The sequence below is a fragment of the Centroberyx affinis genome, unplaced genomic scaffold, assembly GCF_046629955.1.
Source record: "Centroberyx affinis isolate AG114_WGS23_722 - 3 ecotype Tasmania unplaced genomic scaffold, CSIRO-AGI_Caff_v1 ptg003913l_1, whole genome shotgun sequence".
In the NCBI taxonomy this organism is placed as follows: Eukaryota; Metazoa; Chordata; class Actinopteri; order Beryciformes; family Berycidae; genus Centroberyx; species Centroberyx affinis.
This window is the reverse complement of record NW_027281747.1, coordinates 79,960-104,470: the sequence shown is the minus strand read 5'-3', so window position 1 is coordinate 104,470 and position 24,511 is coordinate 79,960. Positions and strand designations below refer to the sequence as shown.

At 43.8% G+C, this 24,511-nt stretch overlaps 2 protein-coding genes across 3 annotated transcripts; both read left to right on the top strand.

The window, feature by feature from the left end:
• The first annotated feature begins 585 nt into the window (after positions 1-585).
• On the top strand, positions 586-8,289 carry LOC139663084 (pneumococcal serine-rich repeat protein-like). Its single transcript, XM_071541618.1, has 2 exons — positions 586-594; positions 2,602-8,289. Exons 1-2 carry the CDS (start codon positions 586-588, stop codon positions 8,287-8,289), a joined length of 5,697 nt encoding a protein of 1,898 aa, XP_071397719.1.
• A 4,182-nt stretch (positions 8,290-12,471) lies between these two features.
• LOC139663085 (putative selection and upkeep of intraepithelial T-cells protein 1 homolog) lies at positions 12,472-23,870 on the top strand. 2 transcript variants are annotated; one of them, XM_071541619.1, is made up of 6 exons: positions 12,472-12,801; positions 16,354-16,692; positions 18,875-18,925; positions 20,217-20,498; positions 20,691-20,825; positions 21,158-23,870. In XM_071541619.1, the coding sequence occupies exons 1-6, from the start codon at positions 12,708-12,710 to the stop codon at positions 21,211-21,213; spliced, it is 957 nt and encodes a 318-aa protein (XP_071397720.1). In that variant the 5' UTR covers positions 12,472-12,707; the 3' UTR covers positions 21,214-23,870. The 2 variants fall into 2 exon arrangements, with proteins under 2 accessions (XP_071397720.1, XP_071397721.1); XM_071541620.1 differs by lacking the exon at positions 18,875-18,925.
• Positions 23,871-24,511: the final 641 nt, after the last annotated feature.

The following is a 24,511-nucleotide window of genomic DNA, read 5'->3' as shown; positions in this document are numbered from 1 at the left end:
AGCACAGGCAGACAGAAATGCAGAGAGATGAGGGGCAGAAAGAAGAGGACAGTGAGACAGAAAGACAAAAAATGGAAGCAAATATAACAGATGAGTAAAGGGATATAACAACACCGCATTGCTGCACTCCTAAAACACAGAGATTATTCCACTGTTTGACACTGTAGATTCCCCTTTTTTCATTTGAGCACTAGCATAAGAACTCTCTGCATGTCCCTGCTTCCTACGTTGCCATAGTTATGTTTACACCCTATGTAAACTTGTTTGCAATTATTACTGCCTGTTTGCACTTCTTTTTTGTGTGTGCAATAGCCCAAACCAAGCATAGAATTTCAGAGGTTGTGTAGTGGTTTGCCTGTGTAGTAACATGCTCTTTGCCAGGGGATGACACAAAGATTCAAATGGACATTAGCTATATTATGTAAATAGTTAGCCTACTTGCAATTATCACTGTTCCTATTTTTTGTTATGTGTGCAATTAATTAAGCATAGAATGACCTCACAATGAGCTGCTATGACCAGGAATACACAGCTGCTCAACTGCATAGGCAGACACCAGAGGTGATTCTTATGAGTGAGGTCACAATGGCACAGGTAATGAACATTCCATGGATTTGCCAATAAATACCAGTGTTGAGGCTTCAGACAGCCACAATGCTTTTCTGAACCTTTCAGTGAACCTCAACACAGGGGAAATGGAAACCTCAGGACTTTTTCTACACAACCTACAAGCAATTGGACGTTGATGACCGTAAGTAAAGACTTTAACTTTCTCAAATTAATATTAGGAAATATTATCTATGTCAAATATTAGAAATGTGGAGAAATGTGGGGATGTGCACCTGTTCTCTAGCTAATACATGAATTGATTTGGAGAAAATGGAATGGAAAATAGAAATTAGTATAATTATCTGTCCAAAGTAACCCAGACTGTTCAGGGTGATTTAATGTACAAGTGCATGCTTGGTACCCATTTTAAGTACGTGTTGGCCCAGTATTGGTTATCCAATCTTTAAGCCACCTTGATTCTCAGGTTTAACTGTACTACATGTCCCATGATGCACGTCAGTCACAGCGTTGTTAACACAGAACTTGAGTAGATATAATGTAGTCTTACCCCCAAGCGCCACCTAGCGGTAATGCCGACGTGACAGAAGGTACTAATGAATGACATTTAACTAATTCAATAATATGTATCAACAGATCACATCAATATTTTAATGAAACATATCTTAGATGATTGTATTCTTTCTGGCAAAGTGGTTGTTGAGGCCAAAATGTCCAGTATAGCTTGTTTAAAGATGCTTGGATTCTATTCACTCATATTCCACAACAGTGGAAGTGTTATCCAAGTTATCTTGCATATTTCTTCTTCTTCTTCTTCTTCTTCTTCTTCTTCTTCTTCTTCTTCTTCTTCTTCTTCTCATTATTATTATTTTTCCATGCGTTTTTTGCTCACCTGTACCTCAAAAACCGTTCATGCTACACATACCGTTCATATATCAAAACGTGCAGAATTCTTTGTAGATGTGTACAAAAATTTGCATATATTTGCATGTTTAATGAGTTATTGCAGATTTAGAGGTTTTTTAAAAACGTCTTTGTCATGTATCTCCTCCTACAGTTTTAATGCGACAAAGACGGCCCATATGTCAAACTGTGTGGGATTCTTTGTAGATGTGTGCTATGACTGTTATTAATGATACTCCTTATACTTTTTGAGTTATTAATTATTAAAACAAATTCCATAGACATCCATTGTATTTATAACTCAGCCTCTGTATACAGTAGAAACTCCATTCAAATTTCAAAATGCTCAGTACGGCATACTGATCAAACGTGCAAGCATTCATAATCATAACATTTATAGTTTATGAGTTATGAAATACATGCATGTCTATGGCCTTCCATCCACTTCCATGATATTTATAACTTATCCACTGTATACAGTAGCAACTCCATTCAAATTTCAAAATGCTCACTACGGCATACTGATCAACTGTTCATGAGCTCATTATGATAGTCCTTATAGTTTATGAGTTATAAAATAAATGGCAACCAATGAGCACCCATCCGCTTCCATGATATTTATAACTCAGCCACTGTATACAGTAGAAACTCCATTTAAATTTCAAAATGGTCACCACGTCGGCTTACAGCAATCACATGCATTTTCTTCAGGAAATGCTTTTCTAGTTAAATATGCTGCTGCATTATGAGGTGTGCACTTCTCAGTATGCACTTTATCCGGATATGTACATATTGTATTATACATGCTGTATAGTATGTATTTTGTCTTGCTATGTGAGGGTTGTTGACAACAAAGCACTGAAACTCTGAAACTGTGTTATTGTATTAGTATTTGTATTAATATTATTAGTACTGCACAGTATGTTTTTTATCGTAAAAGGTGATTCCACTTTTACCATGTGATATGAATATATGCTGAATGTTGAAATAAGTGCTGTCTGCTGTAACTGTTTAAGATGCAAAACCTGCCTCAATGAGGAGATTTAAGTTTTCTATTCTATAGATACATTTGTGACACACGGGGATTAAATGAAATGATAATTAATCATTACTCTTCTTCTCTTCTTCCAGACACTTATACTGAGCAAGGACTCCGTCAGGAGGGTCCTCAAGGGGGCCCTCTCACAGGAGGATGACAACCATTACAGCTGCCGAGAAGAACGCAGGGTGATCTGGAGTCAGCTAGTCAAGCTGATAAATAAGGTCAAGGTCACAAATCCAGACCTGTCCTTCACAGACAACCAAAGGGAGGCCACGTTGCATCTCAACGTGGAGAATGCACTCTGGCTGTTGTCCACAGAATACATGACAGTGAGGGATATGCTGGAGTATGCTAATCCAGCCAACTCCGGATTGGAACTTTGGAATAGATTGTTCATTGTACCTTCCGGTGGTCCCCAGCAATCCCGTACATCCCGGGCCTCCCGTGCCCCCCAGGCCCAGCGTACCCCAAAGGCCTCCGGTACCACCCAGGTCCCGCGTACCGCCCAGGCCCTGCGTACCACCCAGGCCCCGCGTACCCCAAAGGCCTCTGGTACCGCCCAGGCCCCGCATACTGCCCAGGCCCCGCGTACCACCCAGGCCTCCGGTACCACCCAGGTCCCGCGTACCGCCCAGGCCCTGCGTACCACCCAGGCCCCGCGTACCCCAAAGGCGTCTGGTACCACCCAGGCCCCGCGTACCGCCCAGGCCCCGTGTACAACCCAGGCCTCCGGTACCACCCAGGTCTCGCGTACCACCCAGGTCTCCGGTCCTACCCAAGCCTCTGCTACCACCGAGGAATCTACTACCACCCAGGCCTCCGGTACCACCCAGGTCTCCGGTCCTACCCAAGCCTCTGCTACCACCGAGGAATCCACTACCACCCAGGCCTCGGGTACCACCCAGGTCTTGAGTACCACACAGACATCCGGTAACATCCAGGTCTCCAGTACTACCGAGGCCTCCAGTACCACCCAGGCCTCCGGTCCCACCCAGGTCTCTGGTACCACCCAGGTCTCCCATACCTCAGAGACCTCCTGTACCCCACAGGCCTCCAGTACCACCAAGGTCTTTGATATAACCCAGGCCTCCAGTACCACCCAGGTCTCCGGTACCACCCAGGCCTCTGCTACCACTCAGGCCTCCGGTACCACCCAGGTTTCCGGTCCTACCCAGGCCTCTGCTAACATCGAGGCCTCCAGTACCTCCCAGGCCTCCGGTCCCACACAGGTGTCCGGTACCACCCAGGCCTCCGGTACCACCCAGGTCTCCGGTCCTACCCAAGCCTCTGCTACCACCGAGGAATCCACTACCACCCAGGCCTTGGGTACCACCCAGGTCTCCCATACCTCAGAGACCTCCTGTACCCCACAGGCCTCCAGTACCACCAAGGTCTCTGATATAACCCAGGCCTCCAGTACCACCCAGGTCTCCGGTACCACCCAGGCCTCTGCTACCGCTCAGGCCTCCGGTATCACCCAGGTCTCCGGTCCTACCCAGGCCTCTGCTACCACTCAGGCCTCCGGTACCACCCAGGTCTCCGGTCATACCCAGGCCTCTGCTAACATCGAGGCCTCCAGTACCTCCCAGGCCTCCGGTTCCACACAGGTGTCCGGTAACACCCAGGCCTCCGGTACCACCCAGGTCTCCGGTCCTACCCAAGCCTCTGCTACCACCGAGGAATCCACTACCACCCAGGCCTTGGGTACCACCCAGGTCTCCCATACCTCAGAGACCTCCTGTACCCCACAGGCCTCCAGTACCACCAAGGTCTCTGATATAACCCAGGCCTCCAGTACCACCCAGGTCTCCGGTACCGCCCAGGCCTCTGCTACCACTCAGGCCTCCGGTACCACCCAGGTCTCCAGTCCTACCCAGGCCTCTGCTACCACTCAGGCCTCCGGTACCACCCAGGTCTCCGGTCATACCCAGGCCTCTGCTAACATCGAGGCCTCCAGCACCTCCCAGGCCTCCGGTCCCACACAGGTGTCCGGTACCACCCAGGCCTCCGGTACCACCCAGGTCTCCGGTCCTACCCAAGCCTCTGCTACCACCGAGGAATCCACTACCACCCAGGCCTTGGGTACCACCCAGGTCTCCCATACCTCAGAGACCTCCTGTACCCCACAGGCCTCCAGTACCACCAAGGTCTCTGATATAACCCAGGCCTCAAGTACCACCCAGGTCTCCAGTACCACCCAGGCCTCTGCTACCACTCAGGCCTCCAGTACCACCCAGGTCTCCGGTCCTACCCAGGCCTCTGCTACCACTCAGGCCTCCGGTACCACCCAGGTCTCCGGTCATACCCAGGCCTCTGCTAACATCGAGGCCTCCAGTACCTCCCAGGCCTCCGGTCCCACACAGGTGTCCGGTACCACCCAGGCCTCCGGTACCACCCAAGTCTCCGGTCCTACCCAAGCCTCTGCTACCACCGATGAATCCACTACCACCCAGGCCTCGGGTACCACCCAGGTCTCCCATACCTCAGAGACCTCCTGTACCCAACAGGCCTCCAGTACCACCAAGGTCTCTGATATAACCCAGGCCTCCAGTACCTCCCAGGCCTCCGGTCCCACACAGGTGTCCGGTACCACACAGGCCTCTGGTACCACCCAGGTCTCCCATACCTCAGAGATCTCCTGTGCCCCACAGGCATCCGGTACCACCAAGGTCGCCGATATAACACAGGCCTCCGGTACCACCCAGGCCTCCACTAACACTGAGGACTCCAGTACCGCCCAGGCCTCTGCTAACACCGAGGCCTCCGGTACCTCCCAGGCCTCCGGTCCCACACAGGTGTCCGGTACCACCGAGGCCTCTGGTACCACCCAGGTCTCCGGTCCTACCCAAGCCTCTGCTACCACTGAGGAATCCACTACCACCCAGGCCTTGGGTACCACCCAGGTCTCCCATACCTCAGAGACCTCCTGTACCCCACAGGCCTCCAGTACCACCAAGGTCTCTGATATAACCCAGGCCTCAAGTACCACCCAGGTCTCCGGTACCACCCAGGCCTCTGCTACCACTCAGGCCTCCGGTACCACCCAGGTCTCCGGTCCTACCCAGGCCTCTGCTACCACTCAGGCCTCCGGTACCACCCAGGTCTCCGGTCATACCCAGGCCTCTGCTAACATCGAGGCCTCCAGTACCTCCCAGGCCTCCGGTCCCACACAGGTGTCAGGTACCACCCAGGCCTCCGGTACCACCCAAGTCTCCGGTCCTACCCAAGCCTCTGCTACCACCGATGAATCCACTACCACCCAGGCCTCGGGTACCACCCAGGTCTCCCATACCTCAGAGACCTCCTGTACCCCACAGGCCTCCAGTACCACCAAGGTCTCTGATATAACACAGGCCTCCGGTACCACCCAGGCCTCCACTAACACTGAGGACTCCAGTACCGCCCAGGCCTCCGCTAACACCGAGGCCTCCGGTACCTCCCAGGCCTCCGGTCCCACACAGGTGTCCGGTACCACCGAGGCCTCTGGTACCACCCAGGTCTCCGGTCCTACCCAAGCCTCTGCTACCACTGAGGCCTCCACTACCACCCAGGCATCGGGTACCACCCAGGTCTCCCATACCTCAGAGATCTCCTGTGCCCCACAGGCATCCGGTACCACCAAGGTCGCCAATATAACACAGGCCTCCGGTACCACCCAGGTCTCCGGTCCTACCCAAGCCTCTGCTACCACCGAGGCCTCCACTACCACCCAGGCCTCTGGTACCACCCAGGTCTCCCATACCTCAGAGATCTCCTGTGCCCCACAGGCATCCGGTACCACCAAGGTCGCCGATATAACACAGGCCTCCGGTACCACCCAGGCCTCCGGTACCACCCAGGCCTCCGCTAACACTGAGGACTCCAGTACCGCCCAGGCCTCCGCTAACACCGAGGCCTCCGGTACCTCCCAGGCCTCCGGTCCCACACAGGTGTCCGGTACCACCCAGGCCTCTGGTACCACCCAGGTCTCCGGTCCTACCCAAGCCTCTGCTACCACCGAGGCCTCCACTACCACCCAGGCATCGGGTACCACCCAGGACTCCAGTACCACCCAGGCCTCCGCTAACACCGAGGCCTCTGGTCCCACCCAGGTCTCCGGTACCACCCAGGTCTCCGGTCCTACCCAGGTCTCCGGTCCTACCCAGGCCTCTGTTAACAACGAGGCCTCCAGTACCGCCCAGGCCTCCGGTCCCACCCAGGTGTCCGGTACCACCCAGGACTCCGGTACCACCCAGGTCTCTGGTCCTACCCAGGCCTCCGCTACCACCGAGGCTACCATTACCACCCAGGCCTTGGTCTTGAGTACCACCCAGGTCTCTGGTACCTCAGAGGCCTCTGCTACCACAGAGGCCTCCACTACCACCCAGGCATCGGGTATCACCCAGGTCTCCGGTAACAACCAGGCCTCCGCTAACACCGAGGCCTCCAGTACCGCCCAGGCCACCGCTAACACCGAGGCCTCCACTACCACCCAGGCATCGGGTATCACCCAGGTGTCCGGTACCACCCAATCTTCCGATACCACCCAGATCTCCCGTACCTCAGAGACCTCCTGTGCCCCGCAGGCCTCCGGTTCCACCAAGGTCTCTGATATAACACAGGTCTCCGGTCCTACCCAGGCCTCTGCTAACACCAAGGACTCCAATACCGCCCAGGCCTCCGCTAACACCGAGGCCTCCAGTACCGCCCAGGCCTCCGGTCCCACCCAGGTGTCCGGTACCACCCAATCTTCCGATACCACCCAGATCTCCCGTACCTCAGAGACCTCCTGTGCCCCGCAGGCCTCCGGTACCACCAAGGTCTCCGATATAACACAGGTCTCCGGTCCTACCCAGGCCTCTGCTAACACCGAGGCCTCCAATACCGCCCAGGCCTCCGGTCCCACCCAGGTGTCCGGTACCACCCAGGCCTCCGTTACCACCCAGGCCTCCGCTACCACCCAGGTCTCTGGTCCTTCCCAGGCCTCCGCTACCACCGAGTCCTCCAGTACCACCCAGGCCTCCGGTCCCACCCAGGTTTCCGGTACCACGCAGGCCTCTGGTCCCACCCAGGTGTCCGATACCACAGAGGCCTCCGGTGCCACCCAGACCTCTGTCATTAATGACAACGTTATGGATAAGGAACTCGTTGAGTTGGCAAGTAAAATCAGGGCTGTCATTGAAAGAGCTGAGTCAGTTATGGCTTTGGACAACTTGGCTCCAAATGATGAGGCGGCAGATGCCACTGTGGACTGCAGTGTGTCTGAAACCCCTGGCCTTCATCCAAGCAACTTGGCCACAAACTGCCTGGGCAGCAAGGCCGTTGAACAAGAGAAGGGTAGCAGAAGTTTTCCTGGAGAACTCCGGAAAGCCCACAGCAAGAGGGCGAAGAAAGAGAAAGGTAGCAGAAGATTTTCTGGAGGACTCTGGAAAAGCAAGAGGGGGAAAAACAAGCCTTGCATCGAACAGGAGGAAGATGATGCTTCAGACTCCTGCGATGAAGCCCATGGCAAGAGGGCAAAAAAGAAGAAGGGTATAAAGGGATTTTTCAGAGCCCTCTGGAAATCTCTGACCTGGTCACCTGACACTGAAGACGACCATGAGGAAGTGTACTTTGCTGCGGACTTTGCTTGGAATGTCCATGTTCAAGCTCCCAACCAGAGGGAGAAAACCTGCATCGCACAGGACGATGACAATGCTTCGGCCTTCAGCAATGAAAGCAAAAAGGCAAAGAAGAAGAAGGGTGTCAGCAGATTTTACAGGAAATTTCTGTGCTGCATCCCTGACCCTGAACAGTAAGACCACTAAGTCACTGTTCAAGCTCCCAGACAGAGGGAGAAAACAAAGACCTGCATCGCACAGGAAGATCAGCGATGAAACCCATAGCCAGAGAAATTAAAGACTGCACATCTGGCATCTGGATGATAACACCTACAGTGGAGAATAACATCATAGAACCACATCTAGCTCCATCTGTTTTCCTTTTCAAAATAAATAAATAATAAAAAATTAAATCTACATATTACTTTGTTGGTTATTTATTATTTTATATATTCAGTCATATAATTCATTAATTTGCTTAATTTACAACCTAGTGCCCTATGATGGATCAATGAGACATCTTTAAAAAGTGATAATACAGCATTCAACTTTATTCCAAATATAATATAATATAATATAATATAATATAATATAATATAATATAATATAACATAATATAATATAATATAATATAATATAATATAATATAATATAATATAATATAATACAATATAAGATAATGCAATTTAATATATTGATAAGTGTTTCAAAAGTCTATATACATATATTATTACATGTATACATGTATTCTATATGTATTATTTATTCTGTTGTTATTATATCTGTTATCACGCAGCTAATTATTACATTTAATGGGGTCTATTTAACTTTTTCCATTACTGCACACTGGTGGCAGTGACAAGGCAGAATCAGAGCGGGTGTAGCAGAAGGAAAACCACTCTCAGATTGGCCCGTTGCTACAGGAGCTGCAATACCGTCACAAACAACACTTTCATGTTGATTTTTTTATTTGAGACCACTTGGCCAATAAGCATTGGTTAGCTATAATGCTTGGGGGGAAGATGTGTCAGAAAAAATGCTACCTATGGTATTAGGAGATGCTGGAGCTGGATTCATTTCAAAACCACAAAAACATCTGATAGCTGCATATTCACATGAACAGGCTTAAGGTGTTTGCAGGCTGTGCCATTTTGTCCATCTTAACTCTGTCACAGACATTAACTAATAATTCAAGGACCTTTGCCAGGCAAGACAGTTTAGATATTGGTCTGTAGTTGTTAAGATTGCTCTTGTCACCTCCCTTATGTAGGGGAATTACATGATCCATTTTCCAAACTCTGGGAACTATGCCGGAGGAAATAGAAGGGTGGAAAATATGAGTTATTTGTTCTGAGATAATTAGCTCCATGAGCTTAAGAAAAAAGGGATCCAAATTGTCCTCTCCAGTACACTTCCTGGGATCGATGGCAAGTAGAGCATAGTTGACTACATGTGAAGAAACAGGATCTAGGGTAAACAGAGGGCTGCGCGAAACAGAGAGTAAACTGGCATCAGTAGGAGAGGGATCTAATCCCCCATCCTCAAAAAGGTGACCAGCTGCTATAAAATGTTTATTTAAAGCTAAACTAATCTCCTTATGGTCAGACAATAAACAGTCATTAACCTTTTCCTGAGTAGGAACTGAGGAAAAGTTATTTTTATTGGAATTATATTTACAGCCCTCCAGAAATTTGCCGGAGTTGAGTAAATCCAGAAAATACTCTGATTTGGCTTTCCTCACCATGAATGTGCATCTGTTTCTGAGTAGTTTGAAAGCAGTCCAGTGGGAAACACTTCCAGAGTTTCTCACAAGCTTTGTTTCTTTCAGTTAACAAGTCAGTGCTTGTTAAAGGGTGCATGCTTGTCTATGACTGAAAGGAAGGTCTTGATGAAACAGTCCAAAGCCAGCTCAATGTCCGGAATTTCAGATGAAAGATGAATATCACTATTTTAGAGATCATTTAAAAAGGCTTGTTCATTAAAAAAATTTAACGCTTAACAATAATTTGGGATTGCGATCTCTTAAGCGTGTGCTCCTGATACAGGCCACCGGACAGTGATCACTGACTCCAAGATCAAATACACCAGCAGAAACAATTTTATTTCTCCCAAGTAGTTCCCGAGTAGTAGTGAGAGAAACAAACAGCCTGCAGAGATTTCTGCATTCAAACACACAGTTTTTCATGTCTGGAAAAACTTGCTCTCTTGCTCTTATGCCATCACTATCGATATTGCTATTGCTCTCTGTAGACCATTTTCTCTTTTGTCGAAAGGCATTCTGGGGAATGTAGGAAATCCCTAACTGAAGTGGGTTCACCAAAAAAGTAAATTACAACACTTCAGAGGTGTGACCAAGTCAACGTTGCTTGAGTCCCAAGTCAGTCTCAAGTCTTGAGGCACAAGTCTCAAGTAAAGTCCCAAGTCTAAATGTAGAACAGCAAGTCACGTCAGAACAAATCAAGAGTCCAGTATCAATTTAATTTCTTAAAGAAAACTAAATATCTAGGACTTCAGTAGAACCGAAGTCAAGTCTCAAGCAATTAAAATTGTGAGTTGAGTCTGACTTGAGGGTGAAGGAGTGGCTCTGCTGCCGGCCCACATGTGGACAGTTTGTTTATAACGTGTGGAGCGGAGCGGTGGGAAGCCTTCAGGTGTCCCGGCACTGACGCCTCCTGCAGAACTGAAGACAGAAGACAGAACTGGACGGAAAGCTTCATTTCTTCATTTGTGCGTCTGGACCGAAGTGGAATAAGCTGACATCTCAGAAAATCACGAGAGGGAATCCTTGAATTTGTGATTTCACTGGGATGTAAAATCAGCGGCTGCTCCATAGACAATGAATGGGTTTCTGACTTTGTGGAGCCATAAGATGCCAAGTTTTCACACCAAAATTAAGTTTATATTCTAGCATTGCTCACAGGCATGAACCGGAATTTAAACCTCATTCGGGTGCAAGAACTCACACAAAAAAATTCAACAAAGTCAGTGTCCCATTCATTGTCTATGGAGCAGAGCCAGATTTCCCAGAGGCATCACAAATTCGAGGTTCATTTCTCCAGTTTCTAGCTTTAGGAGAGAGCGGTGCATGTTCACAAGTACTGACTGAACTGCAGTGTGGCACAGGAATGACATAATGTAAATGTTTTAAAATGGGTGGTATTTCCCTTTAAGTAGGGATTAAGTAGGGGTTAGGGGTTCAATTCCCTGTGTAGTTCAATGGGTAAACCATGGCAAACGTCCTGACTTCTTTTAATGGTTACATTGTGACATAGTGACTGATTTTATTTTTTAATCAAAACTTTGAACTTGCAACAAATGGCAGCATGATGCTTTTTATGTGATTGGCATCTCAGTGAAACAGGCAAGTATTACCCCTCTTTGTCAAAATAACAGATGCAGACAAATAAAATGCAAGATTCAGTGTAAAAAGTGAGGTTTGTTGCATGTAATATAAGGTGATAAAACTGTTTGAGTTTTATTTTTACCAGCACATTCTCATCGATGAAGAAAGTCACCTCTCCTGTCACCTTCTCAAACTTCTTGTCAGGGAAATCAGGCTAGCGGTCTGGGGTGAAGTCAGATATATTGTTCTTCCTACACACACACACACACACACACACACACACACACACACACACACACACACACACACACAACAGCCAACCAACAAAATCAGATTTTCTGACAATGTGTGGTACAGATTTTATTTTTTTCACTGCTTCTGTCTCTGGACGGTCACATCTGATTTTTCCTCAACAGAGAAAAGGAAAGACAAATTTAAAGTGTTTCATAGAAAACCTATACAGATACAATAACAACAATAATAATAATAAAAATAATGAAAAAATAAATAAATAGCAAGTTCAACTAAAAAATGTATATTGTGACTTCTTTGTCTTTTTTTTTTTTTTTTTTTCATTTTAGGCATCATTTTGCCTGACAGTCTTATGTAACTTCAAAGCGAAAAAAGCAGCACACCAAGGTTTCAGATACACAGAACATGATAAAAAAAAAAAAAAATGAAAAAACATGGAAAAAAAACTTTAAATTGGTGAAAATGAGCAGACGTCTTTTTTTCATGGTTTTTCGTTATAATATTGGACTGTGTGCTTCACATCGCGCGCTGATTAATTAAGACACACAGCTGTTAACCTCCCCACCTGTTAACCGGCTCCGTACTGCAGACTGCAGCGCTGCTCGCCGTTGTCGTCGTGAATCTTGGAGCTTTAAATTCGTTCTCGTCGGTCAAGTAGTCAAGTCAGGTCATCCCCCGATGCATCCTCGGCTGTGTTCGTTTCTGCTCGTTTCTCTCGCGAGATCTGCTGCACACCCAGAACACAAGCAGCTGGGGGAACACCGGCCACGAAAGGAAAGAGTGAACAACTCCATTGATACTGTTCATATATTATAGATTAGATCTGAAAGCACGAGCTTGGCATTGGGATACATTCGTGCCTCGTTAAAGTGCCCAAGATAGTGTCCGCGTGTTTTTAAAGTGTCAAAGTGAATTTCTTTGCACGGCGTGTGTTGACATCTAGCCTACGTAGCTACGTGCCTGCACGGGGCAAAACACAATACAACAATACAAGGGATCTCAAGTCATATACGGTGCAATAATGAATTTGTTGGAGATCGTTACACGATCGATGATAACCACAAGACTTTTGTGGTTGTGGCTGGTACCCGTTGCTGGATTGGCTTTTGGACAAGGTAAGCTAATGTTAGCTAGCTAAGTTCGAGTACGAGCTCACAGGTTTGATTACTGCAGTAATGTCCATCACTAGCAGCGTGTCCAAGTGTCCTTGAACAAGATGCTGACCCCGCCTGTTCAGGCACACATCGCTCTGATTAAGAGAGTCAAGGCCTTGTCTCTAAAGCATGTTAAGGCTCAGATGACTGTAGCTTTCTTCTTATAAAAGCCTCTTTAGTTTGTGAGGTGTTTCTGAAAAGCATCTTAAGCATCTCTTCAACATGATGGTAGATAATGACAGCAGCTCTAAAAGGTTAAGTTAGTCTTCAGCTGGAAAAAACACTCCACCATGTCACCTGCAGGACTCACTGCAAAGTTTAACTTGTTGTTTTAAGGTTTATTAGGCTGTATTTTTAGGTTATTTAATGTTTGTTGTTTTCATCTCATTTATTTTATTTTGTTATTGGGCCTATATTTTTCCCACTAATGAGTGCAGTATACAGTGGTGGAAGGTAACTAAGTACATTTACTCAAGTACTGTACTTAAGTACAATTTTGAGATACTTTTGAGATCATTTTGAGGTACTTTACTTGAGTATTTCCATTTGATGCTACTTTATACTTCCACTCCACTACATTTCAGAGGGAAATATTGTACTTTCTACTCCACTACATTTTTTTGACAGCTTTAGTTACTTTTCAGATGGAGATTTGACACAATGGATAATATAACAAGCTTTTAAAATACAACACATTGTTAAAGATTAAACCAGTGGTTTCCAACCTTGTTGGCTTTTGACGTCTTACAAAAAGCAGTGTGTAGTCGGGGTCTCATTTCCGATGTCTATGAGTTGTTAACAGCTTCACCAAATAGTAATTTTTCCCTCTAAACCTCACATGGGTTCATTTCAGTAAATGTTCAAATGATCCAATATTTCAGCAAACTTTGTTTTTTCTTCTTTCCTCTCCCATTAATCATCTCACAACCCCTCAGATTTAGCTGGTGACCCTTTGGAGGGGCCCGACCCCTATGTTGGGAACCACTGGACTAAACTAGCTAACTGTATATAAAGTAGTTCAAACTAGCTCCACCTCCAGCAGCTCCAACAGTAACATGCTGCTTACACACTGATGCTTCAGTATTAATAATCTGATGATGTCATATATAATAAAATATCAGTCAGAGGGACCAAACCATTACTTTTACTTTAATACTTTAACTACATTTTGCTGCTAATACTTATGTACTTTAACTTAAGTAGGATTTTTCATGCAGGACTTTTACTTGTAATGGAGTATTTTTACATTGCTGTATTGGTACTTTTACTTAAGTAAAGGGTCAGAGTACTTCTTCCACTGGCAGTATACAATGGATGTGTGATGAAATGGAGAGGGGGAAACTGAAATGTAAATTGATATTTAAAAAAAAAAAAAAAGGTGCTGAAGGAACTGTGAAAAAGGAGGCAAAACAACAAAATAGGTGGTGTTGGTGATTGATGCAACTGGAGTGGTGAGTGTGGAGAAAGGACAAGGAAGGGGAAACATTCATTTTCAAAAGAAATGTTTAGTAACTCTTGAATGTGTGGTAAAACCTGTTATGTATTGTGCATCCCCTTAGCTCATGCAGACCTGCCATATTGTTTCTGTTGTGTTTTAATTATTTTGTTTAGTTGCCTATGTCACGGTCCAACTGTCTGCCATAGTTACTGACAGACACCCATTTGATGTATCTGCACAATATCTCAGAACTTACAGTTAGATTAATCAGCTATTAAGAATGCAAATCAGCAAACATTTCAGCATCTTTCAAATGAACAGCACACAGCGGCTTTAAGATACACTTGGCTAAGTGCTGCTTGGAGAAGTAAGTCATGACTGAACCTTCATAGGATCACACTTAAAACACTCTTTATCTCTAAGAGCAACTGTTATGGGGAAAAAGGCCCAACTCAAGACCAAATGTACTTTATGCCTCCTAGGTGTCTACAGCAGGATTCTCTATTTTGGTCGTGGAGTTGCCAGCTGAATGGTAAAACAGCTAGCTGGATGTTTGCTTGTTTTTTGTTTGTTTTTTAGTTTGTTTTTTTTTTAATTTTCCCATGAAAGTTGGTGGCATCTGGTGCATTCGGATGGCTTTATTCTCTGCTGTGTTGAAGCTAAATTCTCAGGCCTGTTGAATGTGGCTGCCCATTTCTCCTGACAAGTGTATTTGACTAAACACACACACTCGGTAAGCAGAGGTTTTGTGGTAAAGGAGCACATGACACCAGATGGCTGTTGCACTCTTACCAAGCATGCTTCATGACACAATACTGTGATGCATCACAACAGGGGGAAAAAGAATTAAAAAAACTGACCTGCTTGGTCTTGCAAGCCAGCAGTTTTGTGGATAACGTTACTAGATACCTCTAGACCAGTGGTTCTCAACCTGTGGGTCCGGACCCCCCAGGGGGTCGCAAGATGATTAATGGGATAGAAAATAAGCATATTTGTACTATAGAAATGTATTATCATGTCTGTTTTTTCTTATTTTTATGTACCTTTTGAATAAGACACAATTAAGTGTCGATGTAATGTAGATTAGGCTCAGAGTTTTTAGTTTTGGACTGTAGTATTAGGCCTATATACAGAAACAGAGATTATCATGTCTATTTTCCTATTTATATCTAATTTTTGCCTTTTTTTTTTCTTGTTAAATACTGAATAGTTTTCAGCCTCTAGGCCTAATCTGATAGTGAATCAAATGAAATGACCTGAAAAGGGAAAATCATTATTTGTTTGCGCTCTGCATGCTTGTGATAGGGGTCAGGAGCCAAGAAAGTTGAAAACCACCGCTCTAGACCGCTCATGAGCGCATTCACCGGCGCCATGCATCCACTTCATTTGAGGGGAACGAAGTGAGTTTGCCAGTATGCTTGCTGGAGGAAGCGAGGGTCACATCAGCAGGCTGTTTACAAGGGAGGAGATTGTCAGTCCCGGTGTCAGTGTGATGTAGTAATGGTCCCCTTCATTTCAGTACTACATCCTCACCAATGTCTAAAATATTACAGGTACAACCTACATTCTAATAGGTAATAAGATCAGTTGTTGAGGGTCTCACTTGACTGAGGTCTACCAGGTGACATGGAGGAAGCCACACGATAATCAATAATCTATGAACAGGCACATAGGCCTAGTTCCCAACTATAGCAGAGTTCTCCAATTGTGCTGACTACTGGCTATTAAGCTGCAAGCATTGATTTTTCAAGTTCCATTTTAAGAAAAAGTGATACTGAAATGATTCAATCCACCTGTATCCTTGTAAAACAGCAACCCATGATGTGCTTTTTCTAATGCTAACAATCAATTTGTCACAGTAGGGACAAATCTCATTTTGGAATGAAACTCTATAAATGTTTGTCTATTCACTGCACTGAGCACTTACATTTCCCATTTTGCACTCTGGCTGGGCATGGTTCAATAAATACCATGATTTAATTTTTTTGTAGGTTTCTGTGAAAAAATATTTGCGTCCATGTACCAAAATTCCTTTTCATTAGGAGGACACACTAATGTATGCTTTTGTCTTCCAGGGTCTGGGTCGGAGTTGACAACTGTGTTTGCCAAGGAAGGGGAACCAGCCATTTTACCCTGTTTACATCCCACCAGAATGAACCTCGAGAGAGAGTTCTTCGATTTGAAGAGAGGAGATCAGGAAGTGTTCTTTCACGACATTGACGGATCCCACTACAATAACGGCCGTTCAGGTCAAGATGAGCAGTTCAAAGGACGAGTCTGGCATTTTCCTGAAGAACTGAAGAATGGCAACGCATCCCTGCTTTTCAATAACCCGAAGGTGTCTGATACAGGAAATTATTCCTGTGTTTTTCTGCAGCCGAACAGACAGACATTCTACATTTGGTTCCGTGTCTGTAAGTGGTTTTAATATTTAATAATTCATATTTATTATTATTTGTGATCACAGTATCTAATAATACTTGGGTATCATGTTAGCCCTACTAACACTCCTGCAGAGAGGAGGACAACTGAAGCTGTTTAGATCTCCTATCAGGCTTTACAGGCCTTGGTTCTTATGTTACAACTCTGTGATGAATAACTTTAAGGGGAAATGCTGCTCAATTTAAGAAATCAGATGTCTTATTATTATGTCCTGTTAATTTGAACATGAACAGTTATTTACCAAAGCCAGAAATCCAATCTGTGAGTTCACACCAACAGAGTCAGGAGCTGCTTCATTGACAGTGAACAGTAGACTGGCTGTGTGGGTCAGGGACTGTTTGTCTCAACTTTACATCCAAAATAATAGGGATGGGACGATATGCTTATCTCACAATATGATTCGATATGTGATATGGGGTTCACGATTTGATACAAGCATGATAAGATGTATGAACAAAGTCTGTGCAGAATTATCTTCTAGTAAATCTTTCTAGTAATGGCATTGGCTTGCTAAAACGTAAACAACAATTTTAAAATCCCATTACAAAATGCAAATTATATAATCTGGATGGAGAGCTTGTGAAACTGTGATGGTCAAGCATCTCATTTGTGATTATTACAGCAGAATAAAATGGAGCTAATATCACAGTTAATTTTTCTGCTCCACGATATACGATTTGTCACACTTTTATATTGCAATATATTGAATTTTGATATATTGTCCCATGCTGCTGTCACTTCTAACCAGAATATGTACCTTATTTCCAGTAAATCATTCCAGGCCCTTCACAGCCTTAAAGGATAACGCTGGTATTTTTTAATGCATTTCTTACCGTCAACAAATCCTATGAAAATAACAAAATCAACAATGCGTTTGCTCTACTCCCGTTACTTTCTGACTTCCCACGTTCCCTTTTTAGCCTTCAAACCAGAAGTCACTGGCTTCAATTCTAAGCTAAAAACCTTTAAATACAGCTCACAAAGTTTCAATTTTAAAAATTGCTAACTGTTACCAAGAAAAGTCAGGCTGTTGTAGTTATTACCAAGTTAGTAAGTTATCAAATGGGAACAAATTCTTCATTACGCCAGGGACTATTTTCGGTGCTACGGAACTACTTTCCTGAGATTACGTGTTTACAGCCGGCTTATTAAGTTGTTTGAGGAAAAAGTCGGCCGGCCCGGTGCATCGTGATGATGAAATATGTTGCCCAGAGCAGCAGCATGGCTCTGTGACGTGTTTTTAATCGTTTTTTTAATACAATGGAGTTCTATGGCTGCATTGGGCACCGGCTACATGGACGAGACTTGTTGGCAAAACAAATTCATTGCTGATTTTGTTATTTTCATAGGATTTGTTGACGGTAAGAAAGCATTAAAAAACACCAGCCTTATCCTTTAACCTTCTTTCTGCTTCACTCATCAGAGTGACATTAACTATGTTTCCGGCTATGGGAGGGGTGACACTTCCAAAATACATCTGTGGGAATAGGAGTAACATATCTGAATTATGAAATTCAGCAGTATTCCCCCTTTAAGGATGAGGGTGAGAACTGCTTTGTGCATGCAGATGGCTAGCATCAGGGCTGATATTGGTTTGTTCTGGTTTGGGTGTGGATGGGTTCTGTTCCTCCACCCTGCTAACACGTTGTAACCTGCTATGAAGTCCTGACATGTTTGTTTTTATTTCTGTATGTCATAAACTCTTCTTGTCCTTTTCTTTCAATATAACCAAAGCTATAAGTGAGAGTCAAACCTCCTGCTGCTTGCCTGGAAGGTCCCACATGTCTCCTCTTGGCTGTGGGAGCTGAGCTCACCGCTTCCTGCTTACTAATCTGCCACTGTTACCAAATCAGGTGACTAACAAAACCGCTGCCACTGTGCTCTTTGCTGCATGCTCATCCCCTCCTGTCACTGTGTTTGTCTGTCGAAAGCTGAATCTTAATGGTTTGATGTCAGACCAGGCTAGGATGTGGATATGAAATCTGTGGACTGGCATGTTGTCCCGCTCAGTTTCAAATGGGAAAAGAAAGCTTTCCACTCAGTTACTGGGCTAACAAGTTTCAACTTTTGTTGGTAAAAAAAACATTTGGGCAAGTTTATGATATCATACAAGCACTAGCACACTAAACACTGATCTTCTGATTTGCCTTTTAGACTCCGACCCTCAGCGCTCTACCTTAAAAGACATGTCAGGTCAAAGGCAGGGTGAGTCCTTACTACAGTTTTCATTTTCACTGATCTCTACATCTGCAATGTGCATGTTGCAGTTTTGTTTGTAATTATGCAGCATAGTTCACTGCCGTGCATAGACTGAAGGTCCCTAATGTCAAGCCTCCTCTTGTCTACAGCCAGTGCATACCTGCAAGGTGTTATGGCAGTTTAACAGAAAGCAAATGGGGTCTATAGTGCAGGTCCAGTTAGGTGTCTGTAGGCAAAGGCTGGCTGTTTGTACTCTTAGCCTGCTTCATTTCTTTTTGGCACCTGGTTTAAATTAGATTCCCAATGATAGGCACAACCAGATATTGCAAATTTAGAGGTCGGTGAAATAATTTTAATCAGTGAAATTTGGTTGACACTTATACAAAGAGAGATATGAATTTGACAAAGTGCCACAAAGTGAATCAAAATAAACTGTGTATATGAATGGCAATATTAACTTGAAAAGATGGGCTCAAAATTATCCTAAATTTGACCTTTACTTGCAGTGAGGGTCCTACATGATAACAAACGTGTGGAAATGTGGTTTCCCTACCTTTTGCCTCATTCACTATTTTGTATATTTGTATGTGAAAAGAATGGTCAACCTGCCCACCTTTCTGAAATTCAATTTAGACAAATCACCCTCTGCTATAGACAGGGCTAAAACCAGGAGATCAAAATGCTCACCACTACCCAAATTTACAAACATTAGGCTGGTGTTAATTTCCTAAACTGTGTAGCCTACCAAAATATATTGGCAAATTTAACCAATCATATGTGCTGTATGATATCATAAACATAAAGACGGTCCACAGGAATTTGCAGAACTTTGTGAAAATACTTAAATGTGTATTTTGCAGCAGTTCAGTTTGAGTGACTGCAGGGCGGTTTGCAGAATTGTTGTTGCTTATTTATGGGAAACAAAAATTAAAATTTCAAGTCAAATGATAAAAGTGATCATTTGGTTTTTGACAGGTGCGTTGCTGTGGTAATTGGTCAGCAATGCAAATGCTTACTTTTAGAGAATTTGTCCATTTGTCACATACTCGCAAATTTCTGGAAGACTGTCAATGTTTCAAACAGCATGGCCATCAAACAGTGCTAGGGTGTGTAGTTAAGGCTGACATTATACTTATCTCTCTAATTCTGTCTCTGTCTCTCTTTTTCTCTCTCTGAAACACACTTTATTGGTCCGTAACATAAAGGGAAGGGATTTATAAATACAAAAACATCTCATCCTTATATTTCCAGTGCTGTTACTGTCTTTTGTAATCTATTGTTTATACTGCATCCACAGATGCGGCTCCCCAACCACGCACCGCGATAGTTGATCGGGTTGAGAAGGGAGTGCTGCTGAAGTGTTCGACTCGAGGAGCCTCTCCGCAGCCTGAGCTGGAGTGGCGGGACAGCGATGGAAATGTCGTCCCTGCTGAAAAGCCAAAGATCTCCAGAGACAGTGAGGGCCGCTACAACATTGAACTCTACGCTGCCGTGACCAAGACTAAGACCAACGACTTCCGCTGCATCGCTAAGCAGACGAGCATCGGCCATATGATTCATGATGACATCCATGTTCCTGGTGAGATTCCTCTGTGGTGTTTAATGAAGGGCTCTTCATGCCTAGTCTTTTTAGTTTTATTTTAGTAATTTTAGTTTTAATCGATTCGTAACGAATGGAGAACTTTGTGTTAATGCTGAGCCTTGTGTGCTGTACTTGTCATACAATTGCATTCTGGGTGTTGAATTTGCTGCCTTTTATAATGTGTTTCAGATCAAATGTTCCATGACGACGAGTGGCGCGTTTGGTTGGCCGGAGTGCTTGGATGGTTTATTGGATTTGCAACTCTTGCCGTACTTCTTGCCGTGCTTTCAGCTGCAAAGTGCATCAAAATAAGCTGGACGAAAGGTAAGCTTAAACAGTGGATTGGTATCAACATAACTCATCCGTAATGTATGGACAGCAACATAACTGACGCTCACATGTCCGTCCACAGTTGTTTTTGTCACCTCTGATATTGACCATTCTGTTGGTGTTTGCATCCATTACAAAAACCTACTGAGACTACTTTATCTGTGAGGCCGATGGCTCTTATACTGATTAATTACATTAACAAGAAATATAACAAAGTAACCTCACAGCTGTTTTTTGATGGTTCACATGCCACATTGTGCAGCCTGACTTGTATCATGATTTAAGTTCTAATTTTCCTTAATGTAACTTTCATTTCATATCTACAGATTCATCCCGACAGAAGGCGACACCACTTGCAAGGGAGGACAGCACTGACGACTAATACTACGATGTAAAGGTGTGAATGTGTGAGCCATCAACATGGCTGTAAATAAGAGTGTCTTTATTCAACTTTGCTGGTAGGCTTGGTCCGGAGTGAGAATTTCAAAACCGGTCCACTATCTATCCAAATATCTGCCAAAACCTTTAAAATACTGACTTTTAATCACAAGAGGGCGTAATACAGTTGCATGTTAGTGCAGTGTGTGTAGGGCAGGTTGTTTTTTACGGTCTATGGTTACACGTGTGCAACACAGATAGCCATTACATTATGGTGCTGGGTCGTATCGTCTCAGACCGTGAGAGATGAGCCAAAAATGAAAACAGCCACGACCCCGACTTACTGGCAGCTTTGGGTTGTGTGTCAAAGGGTCTTAGTAGAATTTTTCAGACACCAATAAGCCTTCCGACTGCCATGAGCAGCCTTCTGTGCTGTGAAAAGAGAACTTGAAAAAGCCAACTTTCTTATGCAATATGCAGTCTATGTTGTTACGATGTGTTACACTATATCGCAAAGTTAAGCAGTCAGAAACTACGATACGCTATCACGTACAGTGTTTCCCCTAGATTTTTTTTCAGGCCTGGTGGTAAGCCCTTCGAAGCTGCCAGTGTTGTTGTGCGCACCCGGTGTCATTAAACGGGCAGGCCGGGCAGAAAGACACCTTTTTTAAACTCACTCAGTGATGGAGTAGTTTGTGAACTGCAATATAGAAAAAAGGTAAACAGATGGATGTTGACTGTAAGACAAATAATTCAACACTGGCCCCGGACACTGGTCCAAACTCTTAGTTAAGTTTTATACCGTAAACCTCTTTAAGGTTCACCTTAAACTCAAGTGAGTTGCACAAAACCCACTTATCTTAAATACATTTTCCCATTAGCTAGCTTGCAGCCAGTCCGTTTCTAGTACACAAAAATGATAAGTAGTCTGCATGAAATAAGTATCTATGACATGGTTTGGTGTCACAAAAATGTACAATTTGATGAAATTGCAAGGAGAGTTGTGAGTTTTGTAGATGTTTCAAAATAATAGCGTTCCCTGCCGAGCCTCTGCAGAGCGGATGACGGTTCAGACGGTGTGTAGGAAATTAAACTGGTGTAAGCTTGTACACCGTACCAAACGGGTAAACCAGAAACAGGCCCAAACCCATTGGCTGGTAAAGGGAATATCATGGATTTTTCTTTTTTTTTCATGCTATCTATATATAGATATACATGTATATCTATATATTTTAAAGTCTGCCTAAAGCTAAGGACACAGTAGGATTTTCGGTCATAAGCTTCATTTGCATAATCCTAAGAGTTTTAGGAAACTTCGGTTTTGTCACCAGTCATAGTTTCCCTATGACTGGTGACACAACAGTCAACAGCCAATGAGATCTCAACTAAGCTGGCTCAATCAGGAAATGTATCTAGTGACAGGATGCGCGTACAGTAAAATAAAATTCTCACCTCTAATTCCCGCTGAAGAGAAGTCAGCCGGGCTGGATAGATCGTTAACTGAATCGTCACATTGGAGGAGAAAATTATAATTGGAGTTTCTGTCACTACCAGCGGTGCACACTGAGCCAATGACGTTAACATTATTTCACAATAACATTTCCTTAAACAGTCGTGTGCTGGCATTAATGTAAACAGTTACATAAAAGTGGGCTAGAAGGCCACAAACAGCAGGAAAATAAATAAAAAGAGTGAAACTACGTAGCGTAAAGAAACTTGAGTCGAACAAAGCACAACCTAACGTGTTTACTGCTTGTCGGTTACCACGGAAACGCCCACAAGCACACAATGCTGTCCCCAAGATAGAGATATAACAGTGTTATATCTCTATGGTCCCCAACACCAGCTCTTCAACTCCCAAGTAATAGCTCTAGCTACACAAAATAAAACCTAGGATAATGAAATAATCTACTTAGCAACCACATCCAGCATTTTGATAGATTCTCAAAAGTGATAGTGGAAATTGCCTTAAATGTACAGTACTTGAAATTATCATGGAAAAAACATGGGATTTGATTGGGGAAAAAAGCTTAGGAAACCTTTCAGCTTAGTGTCACCCTGTAAATAAGAAAGTTATTTTTGTGATATTTGTCATATCACCCTTTGTCTATAATACATTTGTGCATGGCGATGAAATGTGTGTTCGATTAAAAATGACCAAATAGGAAGGCATTAGAAGACGGTTCATTCTCCATGTTACGTTTTTTGCACTGGACACTATGTATATCAGATCGAATCTATTTATTTGTTCTTATGTTATTTGTTTGGAAGCTCCTTGTTGTTATTTTTTTGTCTCGCCCAATTTTGTTTGTAACGAATGCACTAAACTAAAACCAATTCTGTCTGTGGTACACTTCCTTGGAAAAACAAACACCAGCAGGGAACAAAATCATCCATTTGACTCATCACTGGTGTCCATCATGATATTGGTGTTACTGGTATTGTATGCTGACAAGGTTTTTCCACGTATTGGTTAATTGTATTTATTAAGGTGCCAAGACAGTCTGTCAAGTAGCATGCTGACTGGTTTCTTGCTCTCATTCAGTTTACTTCTAAGCTTTTATCCTCATGATGCTGGGACTTTGATGTGTCTGTCCTATGTTGCTGCTTATTGCAGAGACAATGAAACCGACTGTCTTACCTTGTCTTAAAAACGTTTTTGTCAAAAGAAAAATAAACAAATGACATATCTTTTACATTATCAGTCTGTCTGTGATTGTGTGTGTACATGCCAACTATACCTATACCACCTGTCTGCTTAAAATATGTTAGGTGTAGAAGACCTACTGGATATTGTATTAACTAACTATCCAATCAGTGGCTTACAAAGTAATCCATTGAGTTACATTAGCTGGTGAAGCAGAGAAAATAATAACTAAATCAATGAACGAAGCTCCTCCTGGTCCATTCAGTAGCTTTTGATTTTTTAAAACTAGCTTGTGTCCTTCCTGGATTTTGGAGTAGAGACTAAAAAAAACATATCAAACTTATCAGACTATTCACTTTTACCTATATCATTACTGAATTGATCTGCACCCACACCACAACAAAAATCTGATTTTCTGACTGTGTGGTACAGATCTGATATTTTTTACTGCTGCTGAAACAGATTGAAAAGTGGCTCAAATCTGATCTCTGGTCTCAACTGAGTGTCTGGACAGTTAGATCTGATTTTTCCTCAACAGAGAAGGGGAGCCAAATTTAAAATATTTCACAGAAAACCTATATACAATAACAATAATTAATAATAATATTTTTTTAAACAAAAAAAATAGCAACTAAAAAATGTATATTGTGACATG